Genomic DNA, 12,250 nt, shown 5'->3' with positions numbered 1-12,250 from the left:
TCTTGACAAACATCTTGTTTTTGGAGGTGGGGTAGATTGTTTTTGGTTATGTATGAATTTTTTTATTTTCTGTGCATAAAGACTTGCGCTGTCCTTTGTAGTTGTTCCCTGAACATCTTGCAAGTTGCAATTTGTCACAAAGTGCTTTTGAATCCTTTTTATTTTCAATGTTTGTAACTGAACTGACATATCTCGTATAACATTTCATCTAACAGTCCTGTTTGTAAATCATGATCAGCTTCTTCCCATTTGAGAGAACGCTTTCCTCCATAAATGTTTGTGGACTTTCATCCATCGTACCCAACATTTTATTGCAGAGTATTTATTCAAAATTCATGTTCTCAAGCTTAAATCCCAGTATTTTCCTATGTTAATAATAATAAAAATAATGTAAACTGCTGTATTTTATGTAATGTTATGGGATGTGCCTGGGAGGATTTTTAAGTAAATATTTAAACAAAGAATTTTGTCATTTTGATTCATTTACAGCTTTAATTACAAAAACAGTTGGAGAGTCTTTTCTCACAAAACACTACAGTGATCACTTGAGGAATGTTTTTTTTTTTTCTTGTAAGTGTGTGTCAGTGTCAATGTGTGGCTCCTCCTAGTGAAGAGCTCTTAATTGACCAGAGTTACACTGTATTACATTCTTTACATTCAGATGCAGCCTGGGAGGCTTGACTTCTTCAGTCAGGTTATAATAGAGAAGAACAGTCTGGTGCTGCATTGTCTAAAACCTTCAACATGACCATGTCCGCACTAGCACTTTCAGGCCTTCACTATTTTTAACTCTAAACATGCTGACGAACCTTCTTGTAAAGCTGTTTTTACGGCATGATTTTAATTCACTGTAATACACCAGAATAACAAGGTCCCTAAGTGTCAGATTATATTGCTATTGCCAACTGCATAACTGGTATAGCCATTGCTATAATTCCCATAATTAGTAACATTACAAAAAGGCCCCATTAGTTAATGCGTTAACTAAAAATAAGCAAAGCATTTTTTACAGTATTTATTAATCTTTGTTAAAGTTGGTTAATAAAAATAAAAGAGTTCTTTATCACATTCTTTGTCACATTAGCTTAGGTCCATTAAATGCATTAACAGTTATTTTAATGTATTAGTAAATGCTGAAATGAACTAAAATCAGCTGCTTTAGAAGTACTTTTTATTGTTAGTTCATGTTAACTAAAGTAGTTAACAAATGAAACCTTACTGTGAGTGCTATCCAACATTTCAAACAAGACTATATATATATACACACACACACAAAGTTCTCAAAACTTTATTTTTTCTAATACCCTCGTGCCGTAAGTATTTGTGTTAAGGCAGTTATACTTTGTCACATAGTTGCATCTGCATATAAATGTTAATACACAATGCAAGTATCAAAACCAAAATTTAACAATTTAAACATTGGAAATAATCTTCACCAGTGCCTGTAAGTTTTCCCACATGTTTAAAATGAAGTAAAAAAAACTGAAATGTACAAGGTCATATGAAAACATTAAATTTGTATCCAAAATATAAACAAGTATGGTAACTGTTGAAGTATATGAAAATAGTAATATGTTTTAAGGCTCGTTTCCGTTCACACATTTCTGCTGCTGTGATCGACTTATTCTCAAAGCCTCTAGCTGCTTCGCTTTCATCCAGCCATCTCTGGAGAGTGTGTTCTGCCCGTGACTTAATGAGAGCAACCTGAAACAGAATCCAAATAAATATTTAATTGGCTTCTTATGGTTAACATAACTAGAATAGTTGTGAAAGTGCAACTCCGAACTCACCTCGCAACAACCAGCAGCCTATGGAGGTCTTCTGCAGACATACTCTGAGGGTCATCTTTTCGCATCTCTACAAAGTCTTCTTCTACTGCCTACAGATCAGGAGTGCCAATGAAGTGCATGAAGCAAGAAATTTTATCACAATAAACATCCAAACAATCGTATACATTTGTTTTGGTTCTTTTCTACTGCTGCCTTTGGTTTTGGAGTTTAAGGGAAACTTATGTAGTTTCCACTATAGGATATCTCACCTAAACATCAATTATTCACCCTCATGTCATTCCGAACCCATAAAACCATCTCCAGAACACAAATTAAGATATTTTTGATGAGAACCAAGAGTTTTCTGACCTTGCATGGTCAGAAGCACAACTACCACATTTAAAGGAACAATCAACTTTTTTTGAAAATAGGCTCATTTTCCAACTCCCCTAGAGTTAAAACAGTTGAGTTTTACCATTTTTGAATCCTTTCAGCCCATCTCCAGGTCTGGTGGTAACACTTTTAGCTTAGCTTAGCATAGATAATTGAATCTAATTAGACTGTTAGCATCTCGCTCAAAAATGACCAAAGAGTTTCTATATTTTTCCTATTTAAAACTTGACTTCTGTAGTTACATCGTGTACTAAGACCGACGGAAAATGAAAAGTTGCACACAATTTTCTAGGCTGATATGACTAGGAACTATAATCTAATAAATGAAGAAACTTTGCTGCCGTATCATGGGTGCAGCGATATTACGCAGCGCCTGAAAATAGTGCCCTGCTAGTTTGTGTAGTTGCAATGTCTTTATTCTACAATTTCTTCTCTTCCGTGTCAATCATCGCCACACGTTCATTAAAGTACCACAATTAATATGTTATTTTTGTTTTCTACACGCACAAAGTATACTAGCTTCCTAAAATTGCAGATGAACCACTTATGTCACATGGATATTTTAACAATGTCCTTGCTACCTTACTGGGTCTTGAACATAGTTTCATTGCTGTCTATGCAGGGCCAGAAAGCTCTTGGATTTCATCAATAATACCTACATTTGTTTTGCGAAGATGAACGAATGTCTTATAGGTTTGGAATGATGAGTAATTAATAACAGAATTAAAATCTTTGGGTGAACCATCTCTTTAATATGCAGCAATATCATCAATTGAACTTTGCTGACTAAATTGTGACTAAATTGTGCTCGATAATGACAACCGTCTTCTGTAAAGCTGCTTTATAGCTGAATTGAGTGTTTCATAACGGAATCAACACTGAACTGGCTTGAACTGAACTTACACCATTGCCTTCTGTAAAGATGCTTATAGCTGAATTAATCTCATTTCTATGGAAGCATATGGGTAGCAATATTCAATTTGGGATGTAATATGCAAAATGACAATGCAATATGTAAAATGACAATGCATTTCTGTATTTACATTTACATTTTCCAATACATTTGTGCAACGTTTGGTGCAAAATGAAAATTAAATTACATAATTTTCATTTGCCATTTCATACACCAGTTTTAATATGTAAAATGAATACTAATTTTAACGCTTTATAAGTTGCAAAATTAAAATTAATTAATGTATTACAGAAATGATTAGATATGTCTAACGTTCAAGCAAAAACTGTGGCAAAATTATCATTTAAATGCTATTTTTCTTAAATGCATTAACACTCACAGTCAAGACACTTACGATTGCATTTTCATTCAATGTCCCGCAATGAATGTAGCAAAATTCAATGTGCACATTGCAAATGCATTCCGAGCCGATCACGTGTCCGCCCCCTCCTGCCATGTCAATCACTGCGTGAACAAGGCGGGGCTTGCAGAAGGTCACAGACTCAAATCTCAAGAAGAGGATTCAAGTGAGAGAACATGGACAGGACAGTTGGTCCGTGTACGTTTTGATCATTTCAGTTCATGGCTTCAATATTTCATTCGTACTTGTGGAAGGAGCTGAAACGCTGCTTTCATCTGATTGGTCGAATCGCTCCACCTTCAGCTCGGTCTTTTCATTCTTTCAGACAGAATAAGAGTCAGTGCGAGTGAAGCACTAATGTCTGAAACTACACTCACTGTTAATTAGCATAATATTTGAATCAGATGTAGCTGGGCACATAATTTGTGCTGCTGAGACCTGCAAGAGACCCCGTTAAATTATTTCTAGGATGTATATACTGTATTGTATAAATATTGTCCCACTGATAAAAACACTTCAAATAGTTCTGTCTCTTTGGATAACAGTGAAGTGGAAATAAATATAGTTAAATTTATTAAATAAAATTAAATAGGATTTTTTGGAAAGGTAAGTCTGGCCAGTTAGACAGCAACACGAGTCAGACAAGTCTGAAGATCTGAGCTGAATTTGGTGAAACATTAAAGTTCTAGTCTGTGTCAATTACTCTCATAATAAATAATAATAATAATAATGTTACCCGTATTTTTCGGTATAAGTTGCATCAGTCCAAAAATACGTCATAACGAGGAAAAAAAACATTTATAAGTCGCACTGGACTATAAGTCGCATTTATTCAGAACCAAGAGAACATTACCGTCTACAGCCGCGAGAGGGCGCTCTGGGGTAGGCTATAGGAGCACTGAGCAGCATAGAGCTAATTTTACTATTTTTATTTAGAAATGTAACTATATTAATTTTTACCATTATTTATTGTCACACACACATACCTAGTGCCTTATGACTTAAAAGATGAGAGTGGTAAATGTTACAGACATGGAACTGTTCAGTCTATTATTGATTTTTATTTCCACTTCACTTTTATATAAAGAGAGAGAACTATTTGCACTGTATTTATCAGTGGGACAATATTCATACAATACCACAATCTAGAAATAATTTGCAGGTCTCAGCAGCACGAATTATGTGCCCAGCTACATCTGATTCAAATATTATGCTAATTAACAGAGAGCGGTGGTTTCAGACATTACAGTGCTTCACTCTCACTGACTCTTATTCTGTCTGAAAGAATGAAAAGACCGAGCTGAAGGTGGAGCGATTCGACCAATCAGATGAAAGCAGCGCTTCAGCTCCGCCCACAAGTGCGAATGAAATATTGAAGCCATTAACCGAAATGATCAAAACGTACACGGACCAAAGGTCTTATCCAGGTTCTCTCACTTGAATCCTCTTCTTGAGATTTGAGTCTCTTGACCTTCTGCAAGCCCCGCCTTGTTCACGCAGTGATTGACATGGCAGGAGGGGGCGGACACGTGATCGGCTCGGAATGCATTTTCAATGTGCACATTGAATTTTGCTACATTCATTGCAGGACATTGAATGAAAATGCAATCGTAAGTGTCTTGACTGTGAGTGTTAATGCATTTAAGAAAAATAGCATTTAAATGATAATTTTGACACAGTTTTTGCTTGAACATGTTAGACATATCTAATCATTTCTGTAATACATTTTCATTTTAATTTTGCAACTTATAAAGCGTTAAAATTAGTATTCATTTTACATATTAAAACTGGTGTATAAAATGGCAAATAAAAATTATGTAATTTAATTTTCATTTCCATTTTGCACCAAACGTTGCACAAATGTATTGGAAAATGTAAATGTAAATACAGAAATGCATTGTCATTTTACATATTGCATTGTCATTTTGCATATTACACCCCAAATTGAATATTGCTACCCATATGCTTCCATACGTTTCATAATTGGATTAACTTTGCACTATTATTGAACTAAACGAAATCAACACTCAACTGAATCTTCTGTAGAGCTGCTTTACAGCTGAAATTGTATAAAGCGCTATTAATATAAAGGTGACTTGACAAAATCCTGACCTTTGTGATCTCATCTGAAATAGTGTAGTTCAGGGCACGAACCACACTCAGATAGATGCGATACTTGGTGAGCTGAGATGGAACCTGCGCCACCTGCACGGCACTCAGGTACTCCTCCAGGTTAGGTGGGTTTAGCGTGGGCTGCAGGTGAACCTGACTGTCAGACTGAGAAAGCAAAGAAGAAAATCACTGCAAGGACTTGCATTTTATAATGTGCCTCATTTTTAAAATGACTGAGCTCTGGTATTTCAAGTTCTCATTTGTAGAAATGTCAGAAGCCATTAAGGAGTTATGAAACTACTCCTAATAAACCTTCAGTGCCTTTCTGAACTTTGTAAAAAACTGTATCTGAACATCGAGCCATTAAATAAGTGGCCTGTCCTGGCCTCTCCCTCTAATGTCCTTGTGGTAGAGTTGCCACCATGGCAACTGGAGAGCTGACGTACAGGAATAGCACAGCACATTCCACAGACTGTTAGCATCACGGCAAAGCCACGATTAGAGCCCAGCCAGGGAGCTGACGACAACCCTGAGGACTGTAATGGAAATATTAGGCTGTCTTTACAACTGCCTGAAGGAACCAACTCCCATGGGAGAGGCATTCAACAAAGTCATTTTCACCTGTTGGAAATTAAGATGCCGATCTCTCGAATTCAGCCAAATACATGTGGGTAATATTTTAATAATAAAACACTGAAGAGACTCAGGCCTGATGTTCTTACCGGGAGGAGCGATCGACCCTCAGATGTGATAAGCACGTTAATATTGCAGGGGAATTCCATCTGGTGGTAGTTGAAGTCGTAATCAACCTTCTGCCAGGAGATCAGGTTCCCCAGCGCGGTGATGTTTCGCACACCTACACCCAGGACAGACAGTACACAAAGAATTGTGTCTCTATGAACAACACGCAAGATAAATACAACGAATGAACAACACAGAGCAATACAGTCTGAAAGGAAATGCCTGCTGCTGCAGAAAAGGATGTTTACTTTTCCTTCAGGCACGCATCTGTCTCTGCCAGAGATTGTGTACTGATATTAACAGAGAATGACAAGGTTACTGATGGCAACTCTCAATTGTAAAGGCAAGCCATTTTAGGAGTGCTCTATGCCTGGTCAAAATTCACAATGCCACATAAAAGCCAGACTAAATTATGCATGCTCTGACCCACCTCAAAATAATATCAAAGTATCAGAATATACAGTTGTAACGCCTCTGTAAATGCATTCATGCCACCTCTAAGCAGCATTAAACAGTCTGTGTAAAGACACCTAAATGCCACTTCAGAAGCAATTCTGGGCCACCTCTGCAGTGTACATTTTGCATAACACCAATAAGGTGAATGTACATCTCAGTATAAATAAAAGATTATAAAAGGCTTGTTTGTTTGTTTTTTAGAAATGCATACATGTCAAAACCACAGGAAGCCACTTCCTGTCAAACACTAGACTTGTTTGACACGAGACTGCTCATATGGTAGTCCAAAAGTGAAAGATCACCATTTCTTGAAATGAATAGAGTACAATCTTTTTACATTGCAAATTATTTAATCAGCAATACACTTAACAATTTGAGTGAAAAGTTGAACTGAATTTTCGAATGTCTCTCTTTTGCCACTGACAACATCACTGAATGAACTCCACATGTTTGTGTAAAGTCTAAAAACTGATGATCATGTGCTCCAGCATGACAAGAGAAGGATCCATAGATCATTTTGAGCTTTAATGGACGAAAGAAATTTCCATCAGACTGAGCTCAAATGGAATGATTGAGGTGATTGAGTCTTTTCAAACCGACTGAGCCATTGTTATGATTAAAAATAGATTATTGGGTTGCATGTATATGTAGCCAAAGTAGTGTCAGACTTTTGGACTCCTACTGTACTTCTAGTTAGCACAGTACTTTTCCCTGCTATAATCAGTGCTCTCACCTGTGGCGTCCAGTTGGCCCTGCTCCAGCTGTGTCTCATCCAGAAACAATGACGTGTTGTTGGCCAGCTGAAGTGTCCCACTCACCAGGCGGTTAGCTGTGTAATCTTTCCGGGGCACCATCCTCTGGTTGTTCATGTTATGCAGGCTCATGCATAGCCGGTATGACTAGCAAGAAAGGGGAATCAACTTTTAAAGTAGTAGTAATGGCAGCTACTACTATTAGAGTAATATAACTTTAAGATTTAGAAAAGCACAAAATCGATGACTTACAGATGGCACAAGCTGTTGGATGACTTTGTAGAGATGCTCAGTGTATGGAGAGCTGTGAGGACAGCCACTGAGATTTAAGGTGAATTTGCCCAAAGGAAGAACATCCCGTCTGCTGTATCTACAATAAAAACACTTTATGATGTGTAGTCTGAAGGACTATGAATAATTAATTTTGCATATGAAACCTCACTCTCTTTGAAGTGGAAAATTCTCTTGAAACTTGTGGCAAATAGGTGGCATTTCACACAATGCCACAAAAGCAATATTAATGCATAAAGTAGTGCTATAAATTAAACAGGGACTTATGTTATGAAAAGGCTTCTATGGTAATTAAAAGAAATTTAAAAGAGCTACTCAATGTTAAAATGAGACGTACACATTGGAGATGAGATGGAGAATGAGGTACTCTGCCGCGAGGGAATCCCCCATCAGGACATGTGTGAGGTAGGTGAGCAGCTCTGCTCGGACCGAAGCCAGTTCCCCAAGAGCACCACTCAAATCTGAAGACAGCATACACAGACATACAACATCAACAACTGTTTGAAGAGCAGGCTCGACATATTACAAAAGTTTAATACTAATAAGTTTGATTCTAAATAACTTTGATACCACAGCAAAACAATTACTTTTTAATATTTCATTAATAATGTACTAGTACTTACTACTTGTACAAATAGTCAACAATTAAAAACTGTGATTTTTTAATTTATTTTCATAATCATGACAATACTTTTATTTAATATTAATGACATAATAGACATTGGCACTTGTCAATTTAACTATTGTGTTAATGTTAACTAAAACTATTAAAAATTCTCATTAACAGAAACAAAGCTGAAATAAAATTAGACAAGCATTACATGAAATTCAATATAATTTGACAAATACTGCCTTGGCAGCTAACTGATACTAAAGTCGAAGTAATAAAATGACAACACTGAAATAAACTAATATTTAACTGGTACATAATTTAAATCTAAATGCAAATATTAAAATATATACATAAATGACAAATGAACAAAATTACTGAAACTTAAAATGAAAACTTAATAATACAAATTTTAAAAACAGATCCTTAAGAATGATGAATTGTGTTCACCGTTATTCTCCGGTGCACTAGAGAGCAGTAGTGGGTTGTTTTGCACGAGAGACTGGGCATACAGCATATGCAGTCGCGGTACGAGGGATGCTGGCGGGCTGTGAACTCTTTGCTCCTCCACAGTCTCCATACCTTCTGTTGGGTCCAGCAGTGAAGACGCCTCTCTAAAGACATGAATCAAACAATACATTATTACAGTTTAACTTTAGAGAACTTATTGCAATTACATACCAATCCATCCCAAAATTACACTCAGACTACCTCTCATCTGCAATCACGCTCAAGGCAGGGTCCACAGAAAGGATGCCAAATACTTCCAACATGTCATTCAGTTTGAAACTGTCCCAGTCCTCATACACCTGCAAATTACAGAGGATGGCCGAGTTACATGGCTGTCTGTGTGGGTGGAGAACAATTCAATGGAGCGAACCATCATATTATTGCAAGAAAATTACAATGTTAACATGTGCTTGCTCAAGACAACTTGATTATAGTGTTAGTCTAAAAAGTATGCATTAAAAATGACAATCTATGAAAAAAATTATTTAATTGAGAGTGTCAAGATGATGGTTTACAATCGAATGAACAATTAAACCTTAACAAGACAGGCTGGGCCCTTTTCTCCAGGCAAAGGGAAGTTGAGGTCCAGACTGGATGTGCAGTGTGACTGAGATGAGTCATGGCTGGGAGCTTCGGTCTCCTGACGCTTCGGCTCAGTGTTGCCATGAGACTCTGTAGATCTCTGAGCTCCTGTCAAGACAAACGTAAATCGTTGTTAATTTTTAACATGAGATAGATGAAAGAACAAATCTAAGAATCTAAACTAATCTGACCTTGAACAAAAGATAGATGGAAAAAATGTCTTTATACTGGAACTGCATTTTTCAGACTGATGAACTTCATTTTTCCTTCTTACCTTGACTAACATCTTTCATCTGTTGGGGCTGCGTGTCCATCTCGTTGTCCTCTTCATAGCTGCGCTTATGCCTGTTTGGGACAAAGGAAGTGGAGGGCACCACTCGTGCCTGATTGGTACTTGCATAGCTGTTCTGAGCCGTTAAAGATAGTTTAACTTCCATACTGGTCCAAAAATGAAAAAAAAAAAAAAAAAAATACTTGAGGTAAACAATAGTTTCTGGCTCCATATAAAGGATATTTCTTTGGCCCATTGGGATTCTCCTGGGATGGGGACACAATAAAAGGTTTGTCTCTCTGAAGTAACCATGTTTCTTGAGTTGAAGTCCACCTGCTGATATAAAAAATCCAGTTGCTTATCTTGGTTTAACTTTTATATTATAAATAAATAAATGTATACATTTAGCAGACGCAACATACAGTTTATTCAGGCTAACACTTTTTACCTAACGTGTTCCCTGGGAATCGAACCCACAACCTTGCGCTGCTAACGCAATGCTCTACCACTTGAGCCACAGGAACACTATTATATTATGTTGCAGGTTAATCTGCATATTTCATACTGACATTTTACACATCAACGTTAATCTATTAAGTTTTTTTTTTAAATATTTTTTTTATATAAATTTTAACATTTTGGTACAATATTTCTATTACAATTATGAAATTTGCAGGTCAGTGTTAAAGACAGCTATACAGACCCAACATAAAACCTTTTTTATATATATATATATTTGCCATTTTTGTATTTATTTTTTTGTTTTGCTAATTTTTCAACTACCCTCTGGGGGTATTTACATTCATGCATTTGGCAGATGCTTTTATTCGAAGAAACATTTTAAGTTAGCGTTTATAATATAGTGTTCATACCATTCACAGTTTATGAACAAATAAAATATGTGTGTTACCGTTTTAAAAATCATATGTTCTCATGTTTATTTTTTGTAATATGTGAAAAGTATTCATGTTAAAGATTTGCTGTTTTACCGGTTTCTTTTGGTTGGCTTTTCATGTTGTGATTTTTAATTATTTCCATTCAATCAACCCCGGTCAGAAAAATTTAACCCAAGTTTTGAAAATAATGTAACATGCTTTTAACACGCCTATAAATTTGATCTGAAATATGATACATCTTCTTTAAATCAACTATATAAAGACCGGTCTGTGCTATCTGTTTACAAGGCAAATATTTACTCACCCCACCCTCTGTGATATCTTTGTATTTTCCACATTTCACCTGCTGTAAGGACAAGTTTAGAAATTATTCAGACAATAATGGGGCAAATGCACTTCTATCAGGCAGGCTTAGAAGTACGTACTTTAGAATTAGATGTGGGATCATTCGTCTCATAAACACCCATGAAAAATTCTGGATCAAACATATCCTGAACCATGCAACGAAATTTCACGAGGCTATTAGGCTTCAGGTAGTGCAGGGGAACATCATTCAGAGATGGAACCTGGAAAAAACAGAAAAAGAATGACACCAAAGTCAAACAGGTAAGCTTGAGGACTGATCTCTCACTAAAACCATTCATTTTCTGGCTAATAATTAAGACAATCATCACAAGCCCATATTTAACTGTGCACAGCTGTAAAAAATAACATGCTAGATTACACCCACGTCAGTTTTCATGGCAAAAGAACCGGCTTATTGCATAACATTGATGTCATCTGTCAAAACAACTCCTCATATCTGCACACAGTGGACTAGCCACTAGCCTAAACATAAGCACACGTTTATTTCTGCAAGAATACAATTTAAAGCCATTCATGTGTGTCAATCTACTAAAAATGTCAGAGTTACCCATGTATGAGCGTCGTTTATCTTCAGTTTCTCTTTGAAATACTCCACAACTTTCTTCTCCCAGTCTGGACTGGAGTTACTCTGGGCTGTAGGAGCACAAAGCATAGTCACATTTTAGAAAAGTAGTTTATACATCGATATTTACAGTGTAATGCTGGCCAGTACATGTAAACTGATTTACAAATCGATTCACATGCTTTTCTCTGAACTAACGTTACATGCATTAGTTTTAAAGAACATAATTTGACTGCCGTGTCTTACCAAACAGCCCGTCAACAACAGCCAGCGAGTTATTGATCCAGTCCTGAACCGTCGGCATCGCTGTAAGATTTTGAAACACACAAAATGTAAAACTAATACTCCTTTAACATGTACTATAACAAGCACGTTCCAGAGTTCAGCGGTGCACAAAACACCGTGGCGGGAAAATTGCGTCATAAAAACTACCATGTGACCAGGGCGCAGTGCCCTCAGAGCCCCGAGAAGACCAGACGGTAGTTCACCGATATGTACTCTATCAAAAAACAAACACTATATAGACATTTATATAAAAATGTATTATTATTATTATCAAATAAGTTATACGAAATTATAATATGTTAATAATAGCATATTTATTTGTGTATAGTTATTTGTGTATG

The 12,250-nt window shown here is 36.4% G+C and overlaps 1 protein-coding gene across 1 annotated transcript; it reads right to left on the bottom strand.

The window, feature by feature from the left end:
• Positions 1–1,271: 1,271 nt before the first annotated feature.
• Positions 1,272–12,086, bottom strand: LOC132157082 (mini-chromosome maintenance complex-binding protein-like). The gene is made up of 16 exons (XM_059566242.1): positions 11,871–12,086; positions 11,610–11,695; positions 11,122–11,262; positions 11,001–11,042; positions 10,044–10,136; positions 9,804–9,933; positions 9,483–9,637; positions 9,149–9,246; positions 8,888–9,051; positions 8,165–8,288; positions 7,789–7,906; positions 7,518–7,683; positions 6,310–6,443; positions 5,588–5,752; positions 1,791–1,879; positions 1,272–1,704 (listed from the first exon to the last, which is right to left on the bottom strand). The coding sequence occupies exons 1-16, from the start codon at positions 11,926–11,928 to the stop codon at positions 1,578–1,580; spliced, it is 1,890 nt and encodes a 629-aa protein (XP_059422225.1). The 5' UTR covers positions 11,929–12,086; the 3' UTR covers positions 1,272–1,577.
• Positions 12,087–12,250: the final 164 nt, after the last annotated feature.

Source organism: Carassius carassius, chromosome 14 (assembly GCF_963082965.1).
Source record: "Carassius carassius chromosome 14, fCarCar2.1, whole genome shotgun sequence".
Lineage (NCBI taxonomy): Eukaryota > Metazoa > Chordata > Actinopteri > Cypriniformes > Cyprinidae > Carassius > Carassius carassius.
This window is presented reverse-complemented; position numbering and strand designations above follow the sequence as displayed.